This window comes from Podarcis cretensis, assembly GCF_951804945.1.
Source record: "Podarcis cretensis genome assembly, chromosome: 6".
Taxonomy (NCBI): Eukaryota; Metazoa; Chordata; class Lepidosauria; order Squamata; family Lacertidae; genus Podarcis; species Podarcis cretensis.
The window spans coordinates 71,175,169-71,202,401 of NC_137175.1; the positions used below are offsets into that span (position 1 = coordinate 71,175,169).

The following is a 27,233-nucleotide window of genomic DNA, read 5'->3' on the forward strand; positions in this document are numbered from 1 at the left end:
GACAGAACATCTCCAGGAATGTCTTAATCCACAAAATAACCATGAGGTATGCTCTCACACAGGGGACGCGGGTGGCGCTGTGGGTAAAACCTCAGTGCCTAGGTCTTGCCGATCGTATGGTCAGCAGTTCGAATCCCCGCGGCGGGGTGAGCTCCCGTCTTTCGGTCCCAGCTCCTGCCCACCTAGCAGTTCGAAAGCACCCCTAAGTGCAAGTAGATAAATAGGTACCGCTTTATAGCAGGAAGGTAAACGGCGTTTCCATGTGCTGCGCTGGTGCTGGCTCGCCAGAGCAGCTTCGTCACGTTGGCCACGTGACCCGGAAGTGTCTTCGGACAGCGCTGGCTCCCGGCCTCTTAAGTGAGATGAGCGCACAACCCTAGAGTCGGACACGACTGGCCCGTACGGGCAGGGGTACCTTTACCTTTACCTTTACCTGTGCTCTCACACAGACATAACACCCAGTTTTCAAATGCCAAACACCCACACTCTCAAGCATTATTTCAAACTATTTGGCAATAATTGGGGGGTGCATGCATGCAGACCCCAACATCCCCATCCCACCCCCTGCAGCTTCACCCCCAAGGTCTGAATGGGGATTCTTCATGTGTTCACCAAAAACACACTTTGAATCATCCCCATGAGTGCAAACACTGACGAATCAGATTTCTTGATTATTGAGGGTTCTTAGCCCATGAATAATGCCTTCCTGCTCGACTTGGGAAATTCACTGTTTTAGCTTCACTGCGAAGAGGGCCCTCTCTCTTGTGTCTGTCCACCCAGGGACACAAGGGCATCTGAAGATTATCTGGGTAGGTTTGGATAGATCTGAACTGTGTCATTCAAACTGTCCGGAACATTGAAGTCAAAAGGGACACGTTCAGTTTTTTTGGCTTTTTTGTGTGGAAAACAGTAAAAAAAAAAAAAAGGTAAAGGACCCCAGATGGTTAAGTTCAGTCAAAGGCAACTATGGGGTTGCGGTGCTCATCTCGCTTTCAGGCTGAGGGAGCCGGCGTTTGTCCACAGACAGCTTTCCGGGTCATGTGGCCAGCACGACTAAACCGTTTCCGGTGCAACAGAACACCGTAACAGAAACCAGAGCGCACGGAAACGTCATTTACCTTCCCGTCACAGCAGCATCTATTTATCTCCTTGCACTGGTGTGCTTTTGAACTAAGTTAACAGGAGCTGGGAGGGAGCAACGGGAGCTCACCCTGTCACAGATTCAAACTGCCGACCTTCTGATGGGCAAGCCCAAGAGGCTCAGTAGTTTAGTGCCACCCGCGTGGAAAAGAGTTCATATGATATTAGGACTCTAGGGTTTAACTTTGCCAGCTTCAGTTAACAGTGTGGCAGCTGCATTCCAGAGCAACACAAGCTTTCAAACCTGCAATAGGGCATGTTAACAATCCCACTGGGACAGGACTATCACATACATTATAAGCACCTTGAAGAAAGGACGTGTGAATGGTGGACGTAGATGAGCACTCCTAGCCACTGCTTCCACTTGTCCATCTAGGAGCAAGGCTGTATCTAGAATCTGCTTCCAACCTGCCATGTTCATCATCCAGTTTTCAGCTGCACACTCTTCCTTCTCTTGCCCTTACCCTCCTCTGTCTTCTTCCTCTCTGGACTCGCCATTGACTCTCAACTTTTGCATATCCTCCTTTGACGGCACAGCATATCATTCTCTTCAATCTAGTCCTGTGCTAGGACAATTTCTTGTGTTGACAAGGGCGTTCTCTCTCCCACTTACAAGCAAAAGACATCATGCAACCACTGCTCTCGCGAGGAAGCTCTAGACAGCGTAAACTGGAGGACCGGTTCGTTGATTTCATGTAGGACATTTCTGTCCCACTCTTATGTACTACACAGTGTTTGCATAAAACATGGCAGCCGATAAAAAAATACAAAAATAAAAATAAATCAACGCTTGAACCAAAGTTCAGTTCAGAAACAACGGGGAGTCTGAAGAGGCATGTTCAGATGCATTCAACATGGAAACAAAAGGACTGTGTATTTGAAGAAATGCAGCTATTGATGTATTAGGCTCTGTATATTAGGCAGCTTTAAACTAGGTTTTCTCATTTTGGATCAAAGGTGGTTTTGGGGTAAATGCATCAAAACACAGTATTTCATAAGAAACTACAGGATAGACATGGATGGTGACTAATGTGTGAAAACTGCTTTCCAAGCCAGTGGTTAATAAAATTAGTTAATAGAAATAAATGAGCTAATAAAATGAATGTTCCAGATGAGACACTATTGCTCTGCTTGCAGGATAATCTTCCATGTTTCTTCCACTAGATGGTGCAAGCACTTCCATCTTTAAAACAAGACACAAGGCCAGGACAAAGAGGGAGCAAATATTTGACTTGTCTACACTTGCTCCCTCTGAACGTGGGGGATGTTTTGTGAAAAGGGAGTTCCCGAGCATTGATAAAACCCATTCATATTTTAAATCACCATCTCTTTTGAGCTCTTTTATGCACTGTGAAAAAGCTCTCGTCCAGGAAGGCCTTCTATGATTAGCTCTACTGGGTATATGCTGGCTTTGAGACACGGCCAGCCTTTTGAGAACGTAAGAAGATCCACCAAGTCCAGCATCCAAACAGATGAGAATGATGGAGAGCCTGGAGGAACAGCCCTCTGCACTCTTCTCCTGCTCTCTGCTCCCAGCAAATAAAATGCAGGGCTGCCAAAAGCCATCCATTATGATATGGGTTAGCTTTGCTCAATGACCTGGCTGTTTTCGCACATGGTTCAGAGATTTCGCATTGCATCTTTTTTGGAACACTTACAAACTCTTAAGAATGTCTGGTCTCTAATGGATCAGACCAACAGCCCATCTATTTTATTTTATTTTTGGTAATTTTTATTACATTTTTCTGTTAACATATCAATGACTTCCCTTCTTCTCTTTCCATGGTTCATTTTGCATATCATAAATCCCTGCATATTTTACATGAACTAAACCATTCGGCATTCCATCAAAACTTATTTACACCACTGAATTGATCTTAATGCTGCCAACGTTTTCAAGTGTACACAATTTCCCCCCATATATTCAATAAGCGTTTTCCAATCTTCTCTAAACATACATTCTCTTAGTTCTCTTATTCTATATGTTAAGTCTGCAAGCAGCGCATATTCCATCAGCTGAAGTTGCCATTCTTCTTTAGCTGGGACCTTGCTCGGTTTTCCGTTTTTGGGCTAACAAAACACAGGCCACAACAGTGGCATACATAAATAACCTTTTTTGACACCTGGGAATTTCCGCCTGAATTATCACCCAACAAAAAGGACTCTGGTTTTTTTTGGAAATGTATACTTTAAAACATTTTCCCCCAATTCATTATGGATTATTTCCCAATACCCTTTACCATTTTACAGGTCCACCACATATGAAAGAACGTTCCCTCAACCTCATTGCATCTCCAGACCAATGGTCCATCTAGTCCAGCACAATGACCTCACTGTGGCCAACCAAAGCAAGACCTGAGTGCAGCAGAGCTTTCTCCAAATGTGATTCCTAGCAACTGGTGTTCTACAGTGGAGGCAGAACATAGCCATCATGAATAGTGGCTGATGATAGTCTTCTCCTCCATGTCTAGTCCTCTTTTAAAGACCTCCAAATGGGCTTTAAGTATCAAACCCTTTAATGTTCTTGTCTTATTATTGCTACTATTTCAAAGCAACTTACCTCTAGGAGCCATGGCTTGAGTTTTCTGTCCAGCAGGATATCAAACCCCAGAACTTCAAAGCAAACACTGTCACTTCCTGGAGACTGTCCTGGCCTACACATACGGTAAGCGTGAAGGACATGGGGCTCTGCTACTATGAGTGTCTTCACCACTAGTTCCTGGGGGATTGTGCAGAGAAGAGAGAGATGGGGAAAGCAGCATCGTTATTTATCTAGGTGTTATTTTGTTTCGTTTCGCTTTAGATCACCAAAAGGCATTAAGCAATACACATTCAAATACAAGAGACAAGACTGACTGTGCAGAATTAAGGAATCTAATCAACAGCTGGTTTCACCCTAAATCACAAGAGCACATAAACAAACTGAATTTTGTTTAATGCGTTTGTCACTCGGCTGAAACAATCTGATTCTTGTGTCAATTTCCCAGCCTCAAGCCTTGAAAGAAGGCTTTGTATGAAACATCATCGGGTTTGCACTCTGCCAAATAATTTAGCTATATAAAAATGTGCATCCAAAGAAGAACCTGCAATGAGTCAAAAACCAGATTGTGTCACAGTCCAAGTCAAGAAGTGAGGAGCACTTGTAATAGGCCAACATAAACATTGAAAACAGCTATTGCATTATTAGTTTTCTCTTACTGAAATATCATTCCAGAATTTGGAAACGTCAAGGTGATTTGTTTGCAGAAACTCAGTAAACCACTTTATAGAGCGCTTACTGCCTTTATCTTCTGTTTCGTCCCGCTCAAAACGCTCATTATGCTTATTCACAGAGTAGTTGGTCAGGTGCATAAACAGCTGGCTCTGAAAGGAAGGGAAGATAGGAAAGGGTCGCTACTGAGCTACAGGTACAAAGACAGTTCACAGACATTAATCTGAGGTAAGCCTTTCCCTGGGTACTGCCACCAACTGACATGCCACAGGTGGCTACTGGGAAAAGATCCTTCTCACTCTTAGCCCTCCAGCTCTCTCCAAAGTTGCGTGTTGCTTGTCTCCTTTGGGTTCCATCTGGTGACAGGAAAACACCATTTTATTTTTATTCCAGGCCTTTTAAGATCATTTCTACAGTCATATGATGGTCCTTAGGAGGGTGTCCCAAGGACCGTACTTACTTATTAATGCCAGTTATATCCCACAGGAGGCCAAGGTTGTGTAATTAATTACCCCCCCCCCTCATATTATCCTCACATCGGCCCTGTTAGCAGGGCTATTTTCTAGCTGGAACTCTCTGGAAACTCAGTTTCCATATGTAGGCTCCACTGCCATTCAAAGAGTATGAGGGAGGTGTTTGTTGCGAGTTCTGGCACCTCTTTCTCTAGAACAATAGCACTGCCTGTTAGGTTAGAATCAGAGTTCATGACTGGTACAAAGTCACTTGGTGAATTACATGGGTTGGCTGGGAATTTGAATTCTGGTCGCCCGGGTCCAAGTCCATTGTCCTGATCACTACACCATACTTGCTTTCCATAGGAAGATTTCCCTCTAAGAGGGTGGAGTGAGAGCTCCGACCACAAAGAGGGACACTCAGTGTCTGGCGCCTCTTCCCTGCCACTGCAAAAACATCTGTGTCCCTTGTCCTACTGATGTTCAAACTCCCCCAAAAGGTGCAACGTCAGGAGTGGGCCAAGGAATGGGGTAGATCTGAAGGATCCCACACCTTCCTGGTCACCAGACACACACTAAATTAAGGAGAAAACTATGCTGACCTAGGAGGTATCATAGTTATTTCTTTCCCACTGTTCCAAGTGAAAGGAAAATTGGGTTGTTGGTTTTTTTAAAAGCAGAAAATGATTAAATACAAGATGGCTGCTGTATCCTCACTTCCACCCTAGAAGTGTACTAGATGAGGCAGCTCAGGTGAGCATTTGGTTCTCCTTCACCCCCAACACACATTAGGACTGCAGCCCTAATCTTTGAAATCCTGGGTAAATCTGCTGCCTCATCATTTTAAGCTTAGCAGCTGCACTTCAACATTTACTGATAATGAAAGCCGCTCAGAAAACATTGCTATTGGGATAGCAACAAGAAAATGAGGCAAGGCCTTTCCACTGCAAGATCCAAGTATGTAGCTTAATGGTCCTTTCTCAAGGCACAATTTGTATTTTCTGTATCATTGCAACTATCCCAAGGCCAGAGAGATGTCAACAACATAGGATTCTCTTCTGCTGGAGTTTCCATGGCAGTGGGAACATCTGGAACTTCTTCCAAGGACAAGAGTCTCTTCCAGTTTGATATTCTCTCTCTGAATTTACAGCCACGACGGTGAAAAGTTAGAGCTGAAGGTCACGACACACTTGTGTTGTCCACGGACTGGAAAAAGGCTTGAAGGGGGGAGTCTGTTCTTTTTGCATGGTTCCAAGTCACAGTAGAGATTACAAATTCAGAGAAAGTTCCCCACCTCCCATTTCAGACCTTCCCAGTACATAGATGGTTAGGAGGTTAGCAGGGATGGTTAGGGGGGTGGAGTCCGTAGGCATAGCCTTGTTTCCACACACAACAAAATGTTAAACGTGTGATCCTGAAGGAAGACGTGAACAGCGTTTTCCGAGTCTATATCTTTTTAGCTTGCTGGTGTGCATCACAGGCTCCAACACAAGGTGGCCCGGGTGAACAAGGACTAGAATTTGCCTAACTAAATTGTGCACTGTTTCCTCTTCTGGCACCTAAACTATTTTGTGCTGCACTCAGAAGTGTTTCATTTGATCCTAAGAACCACTTACCAGATTTGAATCGTTGGGGGGATGATACAGCTCTGTGCCCATCCTCACTAGCCCGTCATGATATAAAAATATTTTTAAGGGATCACAGGAAGTCACCAAAATGTACACTCTTAGATCAAATTTGTAGCCTTCAATAAGAAAGGGCTTGTCAAGATATTCCTGGACTATGAGGTGTTCCTGAGAATGAAGCTTCTCTGCATTTCTTGTAAGGGAGATCCTGGTTAAAAGGCACAAAGATAAGTTTTAAACACAGAAAGTTAAGTAAACCCTCAGAAATACAATTACAGCTTTGACAGATCATTTGACCCCAACAGTTCAGAAACTGAGGTTTGTAACTTGCTTTAACAAGACATCAACATGGTGCTCTCCAGATGTTGTAGTCCAGTAATGTCTAGAGGGCACTAAGCTAGCAAAGGGTGTCTAAGGCCATACACAACTAACAACAACTTATTTATATGCTGCCCATCTGACTGGGTTACCCCAGCCACTCTGGGCTGCTTCCAACAAATTAAAACACAATACGACAAACACAAAACTTCCCTATACAGGGCTGCCTTCAGGTGTCTGCTAAAAGTCAGATAGTTCTTTATCTCCTTGACATCTGATGGGAGGGAGTTCAACAGGGTGGGTGCCATTACCGAGAAGGCCCTCGACCTGGTTCTCTGTGACCTCACTTCTCTCAGTGAGAGACGCTCCTTCAGGTATACAGGGCCAAAGCCATTTAGGGATTTAAAGGTTAGCACTAACACTTTGAATTGTCAGCCGCATGTTCTGGTGTTCCCAAGAGCTCAGATAAGTCCCCTTGCTTTCGAGGCCTGGTTTTATACTAAAGCAATGCAAAATGATCTCCAACACATTTAGGACCAAGGGTGCAATGGTGATCCCTTCGTGTGTGGCTTCATTGTCACCACTAGAGATTGTGCTCATTGACTGCAGTAAAATCAACAAGTTAAGGAATTAAATTAGCTTTTTAAGTCATAAGGTTCTCCAGACAGTCTATCCAGCTGCTTTGTTATGAGTGCCATCAATTACGTTTCTATGGCCTCTCACATAAAAAGGTAAAGGGACCCCTAACCATTAGGTCCAGTCCTGGCCGACTCTGGGGTTGCGGCGCTCATCTCGCTTTATTGGCCGAGGGAGCCGGTGTACAGCTTCTGGGTCATGTGGCCAGCATGACTAAGCCACTTCTGGCGAACCAGAGCAGCACACGGAAACACCGTTTACCTTCCCGCCAGAGCGGTACCTATTTATCTACTTGCACTTTGACGTGCTTTCGATCTGCTAGGTTGGCAGGAGCTGGGACCAAGCAATGGGAGCTCACTCCGTCACGGGGATTCGAACCGCCGACCTTCTGATCAGCAAGTCCTAGGCTCTGTGATTTAACCCACAGCGCCACCCGTGTCCCTGGCCTCCCACATAAAGGTAAAGGTAAAGGTACCCCTGCCCGTACGGGCCAGTCTTGACAGACTCTGGGGTTGTGCGCCCATCTCACTTAAGAGGCCAGGGGCCAGCGCTGTCCGGAGACACTTCCGGGTCACGTGGCCTCCCACATATTTACCTTTAAAAAAATCCTGCCCTGGAAAATGGTTGAAGCTTTATTTAAAAGAAACCATGCTGGAAACGAGCATTAATTATTTCTTTTTTTTTTTTTTAAATAATTTTTATTGCATTTTTCACAAACAAAAAACAAAAAAAGCAAATTTTCACAAACATTACAAAAAGAAAAGTTTTCACAAACATTGCAAAAGAAAAGAAAACATAGACAAAAAAAAGAAGAGAAAAAAGGAAATTTTAACATAAAAAAACAAAAAGAAATCCCTCACTTTCCAATTATAACCTTCAAAACCTTATTTTCCTTACTTCCACCCGCCTCCCGATCTTGTATTCTATGTAATAATTAGTTCAGCAAGCTCAATCTTTGTTCATTTTGATTCTTGATCCCTCCCTTTGTGCTCTTATTTAACTCAGTCACTAGAACCCCTTCTTTCCTTTTCAATGTCCTCAACATTCAAAGATTTTACAGTGTTTTTGTAGATAGACTTTAAACTTCTTCCAGTCCTCTTCCACCTGCTCTTCTCCTTGATCTCGAATTCTGCCAGTCATTTCAGCCAGTTCCATATAGTCTATTACTTGCATCTGCCATTCTTCCAGAGTGGGTAGATCTTGTGTCTTCCAATACTTTGCGATGAGTATTCTTGCTGCTGCTGTAGCGTACATAAAGAAAGTTCTATCCTTCTTTGGCACCAATTGGCCGACCATGCCCAGAAGAAAGGCCTCTGGTTTCTTCAAGAAGGTATAATTAAATACCTTTTTCAGTTCATTATATATCATCTCCCAGAAAGCCTTGATCCTTGGGCACGTCCACCAAAGGTGAAAGAATGTCCCTTCAGTTTCTTTGCATTTCCAACATTTATTATCGGGCAAATGGTAGATTTTTGCAAGTTTGACTGGGGTCATGTACCACCTATATATCATTTTCATAATATTCTCTCTTAAGGCATTACATGCCGTGAATTTCATACCGGTGGTCCACAACTGTTCCCAGTCAACAAACATAATGTTATGACCAGCGTCTTGTGCCCATTTTATCATAGCAGATTTTACCGTTTCATCCTCAGTATTCCACTTCAACAGCAAGTTATACATTCTCGACAATATCTTAGCATTGGGTTCTAACAATTCTGTTTCCAACTTTGATTTTTCCACCTGGAAGCCAATTTTCCTGTCCAAATGATAGGCCTCTCTTATTTGAAAATAATGTAACCAGTCTCGCACCTTATCCTTAAGTTTCTCATAGCTTTGCAATTTCATTTTATCTCCCTCCTGCTCCAGAATTTCCCAATATTTTGGCCAATTAGATTCCATATTAAGCTTTTTTAAGGCCTTTGCTTCCATAGGTGAGAGCCACCTAGGGGTTTTATTTTCCAATAAATCTTTATATTTCATCCAGACATTAAACAATGCTTTCCTGACAATATGGTTTTTAAATGTCTTGTACACTTTAGCCTTACCGTACCACAAATATGCATGCCACCCAAAAACGTTATCATATCCTTCCAAATCCAAAATATCCGTGTTTTCAAGAAGTAGCCAATCCTTCAGCCAGCAAAAAGCTGCTGCTTCATAATATAACTTAAAGTCCGGCAGGGCAAACCCCCCTCTTTCCTTTGCGTCAGTAAGAATTTTGTATTTTATTCTGGGCTTTTTGCCCTGCCAGACAAATCTAGAAATTTCTTTTTGCCACTTCTCAAAACAGTCCATTTTGTCAATGATTTGTAGCGTCTGGAACAAAAACAACATTCTTGGCAATACATTCATTTTGATAACAGCAATTCTACCCAGTAAGGAAAGTTTCAAGTTTGTCCAAATTTCAAGATCTTTTTTCACTTCTGACCAACACTTCTCATAATTATCTTTAAATAAATTTACATTCTTCGAAGTCAAGTTCACCCCTAGGTATTTCACTTTTTTCACCAATATTAAACCTGTTTCTTCCTGAAACCTTTCCTTCTCTACTGCTGTCAAATTTTTCTCTAAAACCATAGTTTTTGATTTATTCAATTTAAAACCTGCCACCCGACCAAATTCTTGTATTATTTCCAGTGCTCTTTTAGAACTAGGGATTGGCTCCTGTAGCGTCAGTACTAGGTCATCTGCATAGGCTTTAAGTTTATAGTGTTTAACTCCGACCTGTATACCCTGAATCTGTTGGTCCCTTCTAATCATATTCAGCAAGACCTCCAGGACTGAAATAAAAAGCAAAGGGGAAATTGGGCAGCCTTGTCGTGTCCCTTTCTCTATCTTAACTTCTTCCGTTACTGCATTATTCACTATTAATTTCGCCTTCTGTTCTGAGTAAATCGCGCCTATACCGTTTCCAAACCTTTCTCCAACCCCCATCCCTTGCAAATTTTTCCTCATAAAGCTCCACGAAATATTGTCAAAGGCTTTCTCCGCATCAATAAATATTAAAACAGCTTTTGTATTTATATTAACTTGTAGCTTTTCTAAAATGTCAATTAAATTTCTCGTGTTATTTGACAATTGTCTGCCTGGGAGAAAGCCAGCTTGGTCTTTATGAATCATTGTTGCTAAAACTTTTTTCAATCTTCTAGCTAAAATATCAGCAAAAATTTTATAATCCACATTAAGTAGGGATATGGGGCGGTAGTTCTTTAGTTGTGTCTTTTCTATCTCATTTTTCGGTATAAGCGTGATGTAAGCTTCTTTCCACGACTCCGGCGCTCTTTTCCCTTCCATAATTTCATTGCCAACCTCCATTAGAGGTTGAATTAAGTAATCTTTCATGTCTTTGTAGTATTTGGAGGTTAGCCCATCCGGGCCTGGAGACTTGCCTAGTTGCAGGTTCTTAATGGCACCTTCAACCTCCTGTTCAGAAATTTTGTCGTTCAATATTAATTTATTCTCTTGAGAAATTTTTTGTAATCCATTTGTTTCCAAAAATTTCTCGATTTTAATCTCATTCTGTGGCCCTTGTGAATACAGTTGTTTAAAGTATCTCTGGAAGCAGTCTTGAATCTCCCGTGGGTTTTGTATATTTCGTCCATTTACTTCAAGATTGGTAACAGTATTTAATTTCTGTCTTTTCTTCAGCTGCCAAGCTAGCAGCTTTCCACACTTATTGGCCGATTCGAAGGTTTTTTGTCTCATTTGTTTAATTTTCCATTCTATATCCTGGTTAACCATTTTCAAGTATTGTGCCTGATGTAATTTAATTTCTCGTAGAATGTCCTGTGACTTAGGTTTAGTCCTTAATCTCTTCTCGCCTTCTCTAATTTTCTCTAAAATCTTTTCTTTCTTCTCCTCTTGAAGTTTCCTCTTTATAGCATTTTGCTGGATCAGAAACCCCCTCATTACGGCTTTACTTGCATCCCAGATTACTCTTTTCTCCACGGTAGTCTTCAAATTTATCTCAAAGTAGTCTTTTAGTGTTTTTTGGGCCTTTTTCACAATTTCAGAGTCTCTAAACAAGGTGTCATTCATTCTCCATCTAAAGGAACCAGTGGGTGTTAGTTTCATATCCATCTTCACTGGGTTATGGTCGGAGCAGATTTTGGGGCAGATTTCCACCTTTCGAATCTTGGGTGCCATCCCTCTTGTAATCCAAATTTGGTCTATTCTAGTCCAGGTCAAATTGGCTTCAGAGAAGAAGGTCCCCTCTCTACCTAGGGGATTTTTAGTTCTCCAAATATCAATCAAGTCCATATTGTCTGTCAATTCAAAAAAGGTCTTTGGTAGTCTTCCATCTTTTGTGACTACTTGTCTTTCAGATTTATCCATATATGTCGAGACAACGCCATTCATATCTCCCATCAAAATGATATTTCGATCTATAAAGTCCATTAACGTCTCATGCAGTTTCTTATAAAACTCTGATTTCCCCTCATTAGGTGCATAGACTCCGATTATTACTAATTTCTCTCCTTGAAATTGTATTTCAATTGCCACAAATCGTCCATGTTCATCTTTAAGGAGAAACTTTGGTGATAATTTCTCTTTTGCGTAGATCACAACACCTCTTTTTTTTACTTTGTCTGATGAAATAAAGTCTTGGCCTAACTTTTTATTTATCAATAATTTCCTTTGGAGTCTTGTTATATGTGTTTCTTGTAGGCAAATTAGGTCCAGTTGTTCCTTTTTCAGAATATGAAAAATCCTCTTCCTTTTGCTGGGGGAGTTCAAACCTCGAACATTCCAAGTTAACATCTGCAGAGACATGTTGTTGTTATTCTGATGTTCCACCAGTTGCTCCTAGAAGTTGCTCTTGGTTTGTCGGCGGTATCTCTTTCCGTTGGTCCAATCCCAAGAGAGTTCTTCCTAAGTCAGGTGGTCCCAGTCCTAATATTTCCGAGTCTTTTGTTCTGGCCTCTCTTTGTAATTCTTCTCCAAAATTTCTCAGAAAACTCTCTTTATCTTCCTCTGATCTTATCTTAATTTTCTTTCCTTTAAATGTAAACGAGAGGCCTTGTGGGAATTCCCACCTGAACAAAATTCCGTTTCTTTTTAGCAGGTCCACCAAATTTCCGTAATTGGTTCTAAGATCAAGCAGGTATTTCGGGATATCTTTAAAAATCTCAATTCTCACCCCTTGGATATCGAGTGCTTTCTGGTAATGTAGACTCAGTATTTTATCTCTTTCCTCTTTTGTCCTTAGGGCAATCAAGCAGTCTCTCGGCCTATTTTTCCTCTTAACCCTTCCCAATCGAAAAGCACTCACTATCTTAAATTCTTCTTTCTCTGGATCCAGGTCCCAGCACTCCTCAAATTCCGATGTCAACAGTTCTATCAAGTCTCCTTCTTCTATTTCTGGGACCGATCTAATTCTCAAGTTGGTCTGTTTCTCTTTAAGTTCAATCAAAGAGAATTGTACCTTGTATTCATCCAATTTTTTATTTATTGGTGGTATCTTTTGTTCTACTGCCAATACCCTCTCTTTGGCTTCCTCCGCTGTCTTCTTTGTCTCTTTAGACTCCTGCACCAGTCTGTCAATCGCCTGGGTGTTAGAATTCACATTCGTCCCCAAATCGTTTACTTTTTGCCCCAGGTCCTTAATAGTTGAAGTATTTTGATCAATCTTAGCTGTCAAATTTTGCAGAGCCGATAAAATCTTATCTAATGTTGCAGAATCCGATCCTGTTCCTTTTGATTCTTCCCTTTCTGTGGCTTGTGGGACAGAGAGTCCTGCTGATGATGTTCTTCTATGCTGGAGTTGCTGCTGTGCCTGCAGCTGCTGCTGTTGTTTAATTTTTGCTCTTGTTGATACTTTATCTGGAGGCGGTAACTTGTCTGGTTGTTTCTCTTCCATTGCTTGCCTCTAGAAATCAAGGTCACTCACACAATTCCCAAGCTTCCTTCTTAGCTATAAACAATAGCAGCTGCAGTGGAAAATCCCCAGCTATAACACACAGTTCCTCTAGGGGAGCAGAATACCAGGTTGTTTCTTCAATAATTGTTAAAGAGTAACTTCATCAGCTCCCCAGTTATCTTTCCAATTTGTTGCAAGAGTGAAAGAGTAAAAAAGAGTAAAAAAGTTATAAAGAGTAAAAAAGTTATAAATTTGGAGGCTCCCTTGATTGTTACCAGTCCTTCTAAGCATTCAGTAGCAAAAGTTACAATGTCCATAAACAGTACTTTCACAGTAGCCTTGCATTTATTTAAGACAGACCGGCAGATCAGTGTTAAAAGTAAAGTGGTGGATTTTTTATCCCCCCTTCCCTACTTGGGGGGGGGGGGTTCTTTTGCTCTGACAGTGAAATTTAGCTCTTTATATAAAACAAGTCAGTGGTTCAAAGTTCCCTTGTCCCTTGCTTTTATTCTATTTACAGGATCGGCAAAGCGGACTTCCTGTTTGCACTTTGCCGATTTCAGGTCCGAATTTTAAATTCAAGTTCAAAGTCCCGATCAAAGTTTCTAGTTTCAAGTTCAAATTTCAAGTTCAAGTTTCTAGTTTCAAGTTCAATTTCAGATTCAAAATCAAAGTCCAATACTTGGTCTTAACTTTGATCTTTCCAAGTTCCCAATTCTTACTCACGGATAGCTGTTTTAATCCGATGTTTCACAGGAAAAAGGCCAGCGCTCTCCGGTAACTGCTATGCAGCTTCACTCCGCAGAAGTAGCGATCGGCTCCAGCACAGCGCTACACCCCCGCTCCGCTCCGGAGCTCTTTTCAGGGCTCCTTTGACAGTTCGGGGGGGCGCAAAGCGTGCCCGCTGAGCCCCACGGCCCCAGGCTTCACCCGCCTGTGGGTTTTTTGAGGGTCCTCCGCTTCGCTGTAGCGGTGGACCCGATTTCTGCGGAGCTTCCCCCTCCGTTTCAGAGGGTATCCGCCATTACCGATGGCGCCGCCCTATTACACCATTTCATACTAAAAAATGACTAAAAATCATTTATTGCTGCTAAGCCTGGGCAAACAACTTTAACTGTGTTGGGTACTCTTGTAAGATAAAGAATTGACCTGAGCTGCGTATTTGTCATATTTGAAAAGAGAGAAAGAAAAAGCAAAGAAAAAAGCAAATGAAAACGAATGCGTGTCACCATTTTTACTACTGTAAGAAAAATCCGATTCACATCATTGTTGTTATTTCTAAATTCATGGGTCATATTTACAAAGAACAATATAATCTATATTCAGCGCAATTCACAGTAATAGTAACAACAGGTGAAACACAAGATTGAAGAACCTGTAAGCAGCCTTCCCATGAGCCCCAGCCTCCACCTCCCATCAGCCCCAGCCAAGGCATCCAATGATCATGGACGATGGGAGTTGTAGTCCAGCAACATCCGGCAGGCATCAGGTTGGAGGAGGCTGACTTAAAGAAGCTTCTTTAAACCCTGCACATACCCATGCCCCATTGCACCGTTAGCTGGTTTGACGATGAATGTTTTCTGTCTACGTTTTCTCTTGAGTTCTTTTACATAATTCTGGAATTGTGTGTACTCTGCTGGGAAGATCCACGTCCGAGGAATAAAGCTGTACTCCTGAGGCTGAGATTTGATCATTCTGGGGAGAAGAAGAAGAAGAATTGCCAAAACCGAACCAAGAAAGAATTTTTTATTAAAGAATGGGGGGGGGGGAATCTGTGGAATATTTGACAAGTTTTTGTAAACATGCAAGTTCGTTAGCAGGATTAACGTAAAACGAGCAGTTAAATGCAGTGCTTTTTTTTCTATTAAACAAATGTTTAGGGCCAAACTTAGATTCTCAAAATGTTTAGGGGTATGCGTACCCCTGTGCCCCCCCCCCCAGAAGAAAAAGCACTGGTTAAATGTAATGCTAAAGATAAATTGGTGAGTAGGTAATAAACAGAACAATGTAGGAAATGCAGTGTTAAAAAATTAAAACCATAAGAAACTGCAAAAGGGGTGGAAGAAAGTCAAAACATATGTGTTTGTTGGGAAATTATCAGATCTGTATGTCTGTAAAACTTTTAAATAGAAGAAGAAGAAGAAGAAGAAGAAGAAGAAGAAGAAGAAGAAGAAGAAGAAAGAAAGAAAGAAAGAAAGAAGAGTTTTCATATTTTGTGGCTTAAGCCTGCTATGTTTCAGATGCTAACAGACTGGGCCTCCAACTGTTCCACTGGAGCAAATGGGTTGTATTTAACACAGTCTGCGTGAGAGGGAAATGGACTTCTGCTTGCACAATAGACTTGACTTACCTCTCCTCCCCACAGCGCCCTCAAAATCTGCTCTAGAGAATTAGGAACCTTCCAGAGCAGATTCTGGGAGGTGCACAGGCTGCAGGGGAGAGAGGAGGAAGAGGAAGTCCCATTGTATGAGAGGAGGATCGCTTACACAACATCGTATCCCACTCAAGGTCATCAATATGAACAGGGTACGTACCAAAACGACACAAAAAAACCCCTGTAACATGTAGTATCACCACAAAGGTTTGCCGACGTAACAGAGAACATTATTAACTTAACAACAGCAGGATTACATAAAAGTCAAAAGGGGATTTGCTATTTAATATTTGGATGCATGGATTTCTCTCTTTTCCTGAGTTCAATTATGTATTGTGCAGTCTGAAACTTCCTCCAACAACTCACAGGGAAACCCTTAAGGGATTGAAATTCATTTGTACCATTTACACTATTTGCAGTTTATTCCTTCATTTACAGGGGGCTAAGGCAGGAACACATTCATGGGAATTATCGCTCATTCCATTCACTGATAGTTCTGACGTAAAGGGGAACCTTGATATGCCTAAAGTTTGAGGTATTTAAAGAGTTGTTTGTGCAGGGAAACATTAGAAGTAACATGTGCACTATGCCACCCCATGCGGCATGTAGACAGCAAACAAAAGCCTAAGAGCTTTGGATGCAATGTATTAATTCCGCAAGGAGATTACGCAGGACTGCCATTGGAAAGAAGAGGTCTGTGCTTTAGATTTCTTGCCTCGTTATGAAAGTTGAAAAAACTGAAAAGCACATCTGCAAAACCAGGACTGCAGCCAAGAACATCAAGGCCTCAGTACAATAGATAGCCTGTCACAAAAACTACTCGCTAACGGCGCAACGAAACACAATTGCCAATGTAGTTTTTTTAATTGCTGTGCTCAGGATCATTATAGATCCAAATACTGGCACTGCAGTGACTCAGATTACAACCGAGGTACCACACACAAAATTGTATTAATGTCTCGTTTAGCAGCTCAGCTAGGTTTTTTGATGTTTGTACTTCTACAAAAGTGACAACGGGACTTATTCTTTCATTCAAACGAAATGCCAATTCATCTCACTCAATCCAAGGTGTCCATCCATTGAAAGGCATTCCACATGAGGCGATATGAACCCTCTTTGTGATTGAGAGTGATTTGTGGTGTCTTTTGTGCATGCTGGTCATCAGGTGATAAACATGGTTGTAGGAACGGGGCCAATGGCTCAGTATTGTATTCTCCAAAGTATGCTATCTAACAGATTAGACTCACATACACTTGGTGGTTGTTTCAGTAATTCAGAGCTCAGGGATGCTGATGCACACAGCTGATCCTCTTTCCCACTTACTAATCCACAAGACAAAAGATGGGGAAATCTCATTAGCAGCAAAAGTGACAATAATCCACAGAAAGAAAGAAACCCACATATGGGAGCTTTCTTTTTCCTAGGAACAACTCCTTCCACCAGTGAGCTGACGCTTTCAATCTTTGCCTAGGCCTCAGGCCACTTATGTAAGTCCCTTTTGAATGAAAGCTAATGGAGCTCATGCCAGAGAACTTTCCCTCTGTTCCACCTTTCTTTCTTGCCAAGAAATTAACTTGCAAATGTGAACATTTCCCTCTCCTATTCTGGACCAAGTTTAAACTCAGGATACCTCTCTGCACAGAACAACAAGACTCATCAAAAGAGGACTTACACCTTTCAAAATCAAGGTGAGCATACTACGAGCACCTAAAATGGAAAGATGTGATCCTGTTCTTATTCCCATTTGAACCAAGAGGGTGGCTGCTTCACATGTGTAAAATATAAAGATGTGCTCAGAAGGGGGCTATGTTATATTTAGGCCCGGATTTCCTACCGGGCCAGGGCTCAGTGGTAGACCACATGCTTTGAACGAAGAACATCAAAGAATTCATAGAATCATAGAAACCCTAATGATTTGTCTAGTCCAGTGGTGGCTCAATTTGACCCTCCAGCTGTTTTGGGACTACAACTCCCATCATCCCTAGCTAACAGGACCAGTGGTCAGGGATGATGGGAAATGTAGTCCCAAAAGGGCTGAGTTTGGCCACCACTGAATTTGTCCAACCCCCTGCATTGCAGGAATCTCAACTAAAGCATCTAGGGTTAGGAAAGATCCCTACTGTATCCTTCGGAAAGCTACTTCCAGGGTAGTTGATATTGGACCAGATGTACCAATAGTTTGTCTCAGTATAAGGCCACTTCCTATATTCATTCTGGTGCTGCTTCTGGTCCTCTCTTCTTGCACTTCCATATTACTGGCCTCGTGAGTCTTGGCAGCCCTTTCTAATATAATAGAGATATGAAAAAGCAAGTGACTCTTTATCGAGAGCTGCTCTAAGGCCTTGTAGATTAGACAGGATGCCCTATATAGCAATAGAAGGCATTCATTCTTTCTCTCTCTCTGTCTCTCTCCCTCCCTGCAAAAGGCAAAATGGAAGCAGGTACCTTAAACCCAAACGCCGACTGCAACAGACGACAACAGTCTAAGCACATCTACTTCCTTATTTTATAATAGCTCTGAATTGCACATCAGAATGTATTAACTTTTTGAAGCCAAGGCGGGGATGAGAAGATAAGAGATGAAAATATGGGGCAACAGGGCTTGTTGCCGAATCCAATTTTCTCAGCTGGTGTCCTCAGATACACTGTCATGCCTGTCACTGTTCCCTTTTTTTTTTTTTCATTCACACAGTTGCCTCTAGACATCCACTTTAGAACAAAAGCGAGGAGATTTGTTTTGCCACTTCTGCAGCATGCTTTCTTAAAACGAACTCCCAGCTACACTATAATTAATGGGTATGATTCAATGTCGCACAAACGTCGGATCTGCATGAGCATTTCAGCCTGCCAGACAGAACAATCCCCCGCCTCTCGCTGCATGCTGTTCTGGGGGGGATCGCCCAACCTGCCTGACCCTATTTTGAGGGGCACAAAGCAAGGAAAGGGGGGTGAGCTCTGTTGAGTAATCGAAAGCCCATGATTCAAAATTGTTCAATCTGCCCAAGTCTTTTTTTTTATTTGTTCTAGGGCTAAGCTAAATGCCAAGGTGGCAGACCCATGTTTTAAACGCAGGTCTGTCCCACCCTCATAGAAATGAGGGTGAGTGGTCCAATTTTAAGAGAAAAAGGAACACGCAGTTGAGGAATGCTAACCACCTGCAAGCGACCTATGCCATATCCCCTCCTCACAATTCTTTTCCCCAATAGTACTTTTTCTCTGAGTTGGGCTCCAGAACCAGAAATGATCTGTGTTACTGGATGGAGCCATAATTCCACACCCCTAGCCTGTTTTCCTCTCTCCCCCCAAGAATTTTCTTTCTTTCTGCAGATCTGCATTAAGCTACATGGTCTTTAATTTGAAAAGCTCAGATTCTTGGGAATCTAACCAATACACACAGTTCACACAAAACAATTTAGGTGACCATCCCTGCATTAAGGAGCTAGATAGCAGGTGTTGCATTGGTCTATATCTTTGTTCAAAATCCTAATTCTTCACACACAGACACAAACACAGACAAACACACACAGAGAGAAAGAACCTAATATCAATAAGGGACCTGATCTCATAACCTTCACTTTATGCAGGGAGCGCTCATCAAGACCACACAAAGGGCTCTGTGCAGAAAATTGCCTTTTGGCAATATCCCAACAACAGCAGAGACAAGGGCCGCTCAAAGCTCCAGACATTGGTCCAAGAACCAAACAGGCATTTTGCCCTAGCTGAGGAACACATGCACTAAGACATACCTGGGGAAATGGTTACGTACAAAACCCATCTTTTTATTTCTTGTCTGCTGCTTGGAAAGATTTCCCTACTTCTTTGGAGGTAAAGCTATTGGAATATATATATATATATATATATATATATATATATACACACACACACACACACACACACATACATACACCAGTGTGTGTGTGTGTGTGTGTGTGTGTGTGTGTGTGTATATATCATCCCTTCTTCTCTTCCATGGTTCATTTTGCATATCATAAATCCCTGCATGTTTTACATAAACTAAACCATTCAGTATTCCATTATTACATCCATCAAAACCTATTTACACTGTTGAATTTATCTTAATGCTGCCAGCGTTTTCAAGTGTACACAATTTCCCCCGTGTATTCAATAAACATTTTCCAATCTTCTCTAAACGTTATGTTCTTCTTGTTCTCTTATTCTGTATGTTAAGTCTGCAAGCTGCGCATATTCCGTCAGCTGAAGTTGCCGCTCTTCTTTTGTTGGGACCTCACTCGTTTTCCATTTTTGGGCTAATCAGCTATTGGAAGCTTTTTACCACTCTAATAAGAGTGTGCAGAGCAGTTCCCTAACCAGTCAAGCCAGAGGATCGGGCCACACTAATAACAACATAAGGAAAGTCCATCAAAAAAAGAGACCATAAGAAGGCCCATCTTCTTCACAGTAGGGCATGGAAGGAACAGTCCTCCCTTTCTGTATCTCCCATTCAAATGATATTCTAGAGAACTGATGATTCTGAATCAGAGCGTTCCACATAACTATTGTAACTACCCAGCCATCTGTTACTCACAACAGGGTCTTGATAAAACTCGGGGGCTAAAACTGACCCACAAGGTCCCTAGGTGTCAGAAAACAATGCTACATTACAAAAAAAAAAAAAAAAAAAGAGTTTATTAACCTGCGTTCCTTTACACACAAAAATTAAAAAGGAAATTACTTGGTCATGTTTCTTGCTAAGAAATCCTTCCTACAGATCTCGCCCATTCCTGGAAAGTGGTTGATTCTCTGGTGGGAGAAAAGAGGGAAAGACATATGTTAGGGAAGGGTCAGCAATTGAACTTACTAGAATTTATTTTAGACTTGTAACGAAATCAGTACCTACAAGAGACCGCTATTAATTATGCTAGGTAGATGCTGGAAATCTATTAGACAGCATGGACCTGTTTCATTATTACAGTGGTACCTTGGTTCTCAAACTTAATCTGTTCTGGAAGTCTGTTCCAAAACCAAAGCGTTCCAAAACCAAGGCATGCTTTCCCATAGAAAGTAATGCAAAATCGATCAATCTGTTCCAGACTTTTAAAAATAACCCCTAAAACAGCCATTTAACATGAATTTTACTAATGAGACCATTGATCCATAAAATGAAAGGAATAAACAATGTACTGCAGTCACACAATCAACCAATCAGTAGCTGAACTGGGTTCCACATACTCACAAAAACAAAACAAAAAAGCTGCAAAAACAAAAACACAAAATAAATAGCAAAAACAGAAAGACCTCAGCGTAACACTCAAAACAGAAGTGTGGCACTCAAATTGGAAGCGTAACACTCAAAACGGAGCACTTTTGGCATCCGGAAAAAGTTCGCAAACTGGAACACTTACTTCCGGGTTTGCAGTGTTTGGGTTCCAAGTTATTTGAGTACCAAGGCGTTTGAGAACCAAGGTACCACTGTACTGGGTTTCAGGCACTCACTCTCCACCCCACCCCGCCAAGCACTGAAAGACCATATAAGAGAGCTATGGGGCTGCATGAGCTGCTCCTAACTTCTGCTGCATGCAAGAGCCATATCCCCACGTTCCACTGCTGTGTCAAAAGGAGGAATAAGATTAGGCGTGTAGTGGAGATGCAGTTAGCCTTCACGGCTCCACAACTGCCCTCACACGAACTTTTGAACTGTGCAGTGATATGACCCCCCTCCTACTTATAGCAATGTATGGGGCCTTATCATTCCTACCCCGTTTAATCTTACAGCAATCGCACGTGGAGGATTATCAACATTTTCCCTTTAAATGAAGCAGCATGAGAAGCAAAGGGGCACCATGTTGGGTTCACGGCCGTGCCAGGATCTAGACTTGGGGTAGCCAACATGGGCCACAAGGTGTGGGAAACAATTCTCATCAGCTCCAGGGGCAATGGCCAGGGAGGATGGGAACTGGAGTCCTCAACTTCTGGGGAGAACCATGGTGATTACCCCTGATCTCCCAGACTTACATCCAAGCACACTAGTTACTGGGACCTCTTTGTGGAACTCCATTAACTAAGTTCTGGGCAATCAGATTTCCTTTTAGGAAAACTGAAGCAAAAACAGAAGAGCAAAGGCATGTTGATAAACACAGATGAAAGGGTGAATCAGTGGGCTGCTCTTCAGGTGGGCATATCTGGGTAAACTCATCTACAGAGTAGTAGTGACTGACTTATAGGCACGCAGATTGGGCGAGGGCCTATTTGAATGAAGACATATAATCAGCATGCCAACACCTTCACTTGCTTACTGTATTTAACTGATGCACAGAAGCCTGAGAGTGCTTTTCTCATGTTACCAGCTTTTGGTTTGGGAACAAGAAAGACTGAAGCTGTCCATCAGCTTCAGGTGGTGCAACATTAGCAAAAAGGTATTTTTGTGTGTGTGTGGAGAGAAATGTGCAACCACCAAATGCAGAATCAGTTGCACATCACCCCCCCCCCCTCAATGAAATCCAGCAGACCTCTACAAACAAGAAAGTCATCTCTTGCTTCCCATTATGTCAGTAGAAGGTAGTGAGTACATAATCATGAATGCACAATCAAATATACAGATTTCTCCCCCCCCCCCAAAGTTTGAGCAATACAGAAATGTTATTATTTCTTCTACTGTCCTGATCAAAGTGCCCAAGGCTACCTAGTTATTTCTTCTTTGTACCTGGTAGTTTCGGAGCTCAGCAATCTTTTCCTGCTGCACGGCGCAATCACTCCAGATGAGATTTGCAGTCTCATCGTCGTCCCGAGTCTTTACATAGCCCATTTCTTCAATTACTACACGTACTGCAAGAGAGGAATAGGTACATGGGCGGGGGGGAATCAAACTAGACTCCGAGGGAAAGTACACATAATTTAGTCATACAGCAGTACTAGCACACAGGCTATTATTGGTTTTTTTAAAAAAAAAAAAAACTTGTGCTGCTCACCTTGCGATATTTAATTTTGCAAATCTAATCCTGCCGATTGCATAGTTTTAATCATTGTGCTGCTGGGGCTGGGAGCAAACATTAGCTTGCTAAAGGAACCGACAAGAGCTTGTCACTCAACCAAAAATGATTGAGGAATAACCCATTTAGTTCTCAGCTGCACCTCTGACATGAGATCGGCAGCAATATGTTGGCTGTGAAACGGGATGAGAAGGTTGACCTCACAAGCAAGCGTGATTTCTTATCTAGGCATAAATAATCAAACAGAAATCTGTTGGTGTGCACACAAGAGGTTGGAAGAACGATTGCTCGTGCCTGACATACCAAAGCAGGGGGAGAGGTCACAGCTGTAAAATGAGCAAAGGGGAATCACAGAACTGTAGAGTTGGAAGGGCCATGTAACCCCCTGCAATGCAGGAATATGCAGCAGTCCCATATGGGGATCAAACCTGGAAGAGCCATAGCTCAAGGTCAGAACATCTGCATGGCATGCAGATCCAATCCCCAGCATCGCCAGGTAGATCTGGGAGAGAGCCACGCCTGAACCCCTGGAGGGCCACTGCAAGTCAGGGTAGACAATACTGAGGTCTGTTTGGGCTGCTTCCTGTTGTTTCTTCCTATGTTTCTAAAGGCAACAGAGCGATGCTTGAGTCTTATGATGAAACAGAGGGGATATCAGAAGACCCAGTTGCATTTCTACAGGTATGGAAATCTTTTTACGGAAAGGGCAGCTGGAGACCTGCCATACAACCCCCTCCAGAGAATGATGTTCTGAATGGTAATTACAGGAAGACTATTCAAATGACAGCGCCCTCGTCATAAGCCCCCAAGACCTAATTTCCTGTGACTAAACTCAGAAGGTAAAAAGCCAACCTCCGGCCCAGCAAGAAATGCGCTCTCTGCTCTTTTGCAAGCCATGTGTAAAATTAATGTGAAATGGGTGAGGCGTTGAGCTTAATGCACTGTGAGTAGTCCTGTTAAACGTTAGACGCTGGGATGGTTTAATAGAAGGCACTTAACGCACACATTCCAGCAAATGTGTGAGCTCTTACAGAACCGGGACTAAGCCTTTAAGCAGCTATTCTCTCTCAGGTGACATTTCAACCAAGCATAAATAAACCAGAGTTTTAGGGTGCTAAGACTGGCTGCTGACTCTGCATTCAAAACATCTGGAAGTGCGACTCATACAGCAAAGGTTGATGCAGGCTGTAGGCCTGATCAGTGCCTGGGTGGGGAAATATTAGGAGTTTCATAAAGGCAGTCTGGGTTTATAGAATCATAGAGTTGGAAGGAGACTCTGAGGATCATCTAGTCCAACCCCCTGCAATTCAGTTAATACTCAAGTGTCCCATATGGGGATCAAACCTACAACCTTGGCATTATCAGCACCATGCTCTAACCCAGTGTTTCCCAACCTTGTGCCTCCAGCTGTTTTTGAACTACAACTCCCATCATCCCTGACTAGCAAGACCAGTGGCAAGGGATGATGGGAATTGTAGTCCAAAAACAGCTGGAGGCACAAGGTTGGGAAACACTGCTCTAACCAACTGAGCTATTCTCTCAGTGGCTACTTATAATAGTTTTTTTTTTACTTAAATTTGTATATTTCATCTGAAGATCCCAGGGTGGTTCATCAATTCCCTAAGAACATAATAAGATCAGACCAGAAATTCGGATAGCCCGGTTATTTCTCGCAGTAGCCAACAAGATGCCCATGGCAACCCACAAGCCACAATAGCAATAGTATCACGTTCTATCATACTTTGACCTGGAAGCTTTTTTAGCTATGTAACTGTCCTTGCTCCATCCACTTTTCTTTATTCTTATCACATAATTTAATTGTAAGGTAAGCAGAATATGTAGCTTGCTACCAATCTCATATTTTGTGCCAGCGACATTCGCAGTGATTGCTCCGTGTTTTTTCTTCTCTCTGACTTTCCTCCTTATTGTGCTTTGGTAGGGCAGCTCCGAGCTCAAAGTCAGAGAAGAGGTCCCTTGGTTATCTGTTTAAAAATAGGGAGGGGGGGATAAAATTCTATAATACCATCACAAAGTTCTTGCACATAGTTACGAAAGGTGAACTGAACACACAGGTAAGTTTCTTTGTCACCTGGTCTTAGGAGGCATAACAAAAGTAGAAAAACCAAATTAAAAAGGGAGGACTTCCCTTTGGTTTAGGTCGATAAGGTATTGCAAACATCTTGGAGCAATTTACAGCTCACTCAGTCTCAGCCCTGCTCCAACGAGATGCAGGCGCAGGGCTATTTTATATTTTTAGGTGCATGCCCAAGACTATTTCAGGAGCCCAGGCCTTTTCTGAATGGCATTTTAAAATTACTGTCCACAGCTCACCTTCCAGTCTCGTACCGTTAATTTTATTTTATTCTTTTGGGTAAACATATTGCACTTTCATTTTTCTACACACCTCCTCTCTGAATTAATATAATGTGAGCATTTTATAAAATCTCTTAAAATACAAATTAGAATACACCTTGGTCATATGAAGGAACAGTGAGACCGTGTGTGGTTCTCCCACTTTGTATACACCGCATAAGCATGGGAACACGGTTTATATGCATGTACATCAGGAAGCACATAATTCAGGTAACCCTGGAACTAGCCACTCCCACCCCCCTTTTAATATGAAAGAATGGCAGGGATCAGAAATATGCTTCGTGCCATGAGTTATGGCATATGCAGTAGAGGTGGTGCATGTGTGCTACCCAATCCCGCACATGGCATTGGCAGGCCTTGGAATTTTGCAACGTCTGTCTTTGACCAAATATAACCAAGATACTTTTGCAAGGTGGACGCCTACCTCCTTCATTGGGCAAGGATGGCATGGTCACTGGTAAGGTGCAATAGCTGAGCCCAAATCCTGCTGCACGCACTCAGGAAACTTCAAAGGCCCTCCAAGCCAGTTCTCTGAAAGCTCTTGTCATACCATGTCAGTTCAAGGCTGTGGCGAAACTCAGTTCCAAAAAAGAAACAGGTGCCTGCATTTAATAAAGACATGAACCCATTACGAATAATTTGGACAAAGTAAAATGCAAGGTTAGAAAGCAGTGGGGTTTTTTTTTTTTTTTAAGGTACAGATTAAGAATCGGATTCTAGCGTCAAAGGAAGAGAACCTTCAGATCCAACCCATAAACTTCAAGATGGAATTTTCCAAAACGTGTTCCAGTATTTATTGCGTTAAAATTTGATCTCACATATTGTTTTAGAAAAGACATGCAGAATAATCATTACAGCCACTAAATTCTCCGGATGTTGCCCAGCATAGTTGAAGGTTGGGTGTCTGAGGTGAGTCTGAACCAGCCGAAGACCATTAACCTACTCTTGAGTAAAACTTAGCTGACTGTCACCCATGGGCATTCTCTTTATTCCAAAGTTACATCAAGTAGCATTGTGGAAAAATGTAGCTATGATGTAAAAGTACCAAACCTGTCAAATTCAAGCCACAGCCAATTTAAACTTGCTACACAGTCACAGGAAGGGAGGGGAAACCACATAACTATCAGGAAAGAAACCACTTTTTTGCTAACATGTCAGATTAATACTGATGACAGAAGCTCTACTATGCTCCTGACTGATGCATAATATATTACAGTTTTAAAAGGGTAGGAGGAATGCCATGTCTTGAGTGCATTACAAGCCACAGTGATTTTCTGGCCAGTTATGGACTTGACTGCACATACTGTACTCCCAATAGCTTATCTGGACTATAAACAAAAAGGCTTGCAGATGACAAGGAACAGGCACTCGAAGAACAGCTACAGAATGGCATTAATGTAAATGATGAGCAGGAAAAACTTGGCCTCTTGCACTGAAGTGCATGGGACACCATCGACACAGCCTATTTTGTTCATTCAGGAGGATTAAAAATATACAACGGGTAGATGAACATAATGCTCATCAGCACTGGGGCAGAAAGCTCCATTCTCTATTAAATCTTCAGCTCTCTGAAAAAGCTTCCAGAAAAAGAACTGAGTCTTTTAAGATTCCCACTCATGATACAGTGGTACCTCGGGTTAAGAACTTAATTCGTTCCGGAGGTCCGTTCGTAACCTGAAACTGTTCTTAACCTGAAGCCCCACTTTAGCTAATGGGGCCTCCTGCTGCCGCCGCGCCGCCAGAGCACTATTTCTGTTCTCATCCTGAAGCAAAGTTCCTAACCCGAGGTAATATTTCTGGGTTACCAGAGTCTGTAACCTGAAGTGTATGTAACCTGAAGCGTATGCAACCCGAGGTACCACTGTACATGTACTTGACTCACTTTTGCCTCTGGTAAAAGGTTTTTGAATTTGTTTCAGAAGCCCACAGACGATAGAGGGACAAAAGTAACATGTGTGTTGTTTGCCACAGAAAACCATGATGCTGCTCTCTTGCCACTTCCAACTCTCTTTTAAAAACATTGCCTGCCTCCAGTCTTAATCAGCATGCAACAGTGCCAAGGTAGGCACTGTTGGCTTGGTCTCTGGATATTCATGTTGGATTATTAAGCTGCGATGTGCAGAAGCCTTGTGCCACTCCTTGCCACCACCACAGTATGCCATGGTTGAATACTTCCTGGAATAAATTACCATATCTTCCCATTATGTCCAAACCAGAACACTGTGGTTACCAGAACTGAAGTAAAGCAGGATTTGAAACCATCATTTCAGATCACAATTTGCTCCAAAACAGTT

General features: G+C 42.3%; 1 protein-coding gene and 1 long non-coding RNA gene across 5 annotated transcripts in view; both read right to left on the reverse strand.

The window, feature by feature from the left end:
* The window catches only part of TTLL7 (tubulin tyrosine ligase like 7), an 81,966-nt gene that overhangs the window by 33,925 nt on the left and 20,808 nt on the right, over positions 1-27,233 (reverse strand). For 3 of the 4 annotated variants that reach the window (XM_079981272.1, XM_079981270.1, XM_079981271.1), the window contains exons 2-9: positions 25,364-25,541; positions 24,417-24,548; positions 22,281-22,402; positions 20,313-20,380; positions 14,782-14,940; positions 6,420-6,636; positions 4,339-4,503; positions 3,701-3,859 (exon numbers count right to left, since the gene is read on the reverse strand). In XM_079981272.1, coding sequence (XP_079837398.1) covers positions 3,701-3,859; positions 4,339-4,503; positions 6,420-6,636; positions 14,782-14,940; positions 20,313-20,380; positions 22,281-22,402; positions 24,417-24,548; positions 25,364-25,388 — 1,047 coding nt within the window. In that variant the 5' untranslated portion in view covers positions 25,389-25,541. Of the gene's footprint in view, positions 1-3,700; positions 3,860-4,338; positions 4,504-6,419; positions 6,637-14,781; positions 14,941-20,312; positions 20,381-22,280; positions 22,403-24,307; positions 24,549-25,363; positions 25,542-27,233 lie in introns of those variants that run through there. The other variant, XM_079981273.1, reaches the window with a different exon arrangement.
* On the reverse strand, positions 22,523-24,301 carry LOC307219002. Its single transcript, XR_013840244.1, has 2 exons — positions 24,081-24,301; positions 22,523-23,940 (listed from the first exon to the last, which is right to left on the reverse strand). It is a non-coding gene; the product is annotated as an uncharacterized lncRNA (long non-coding RNA).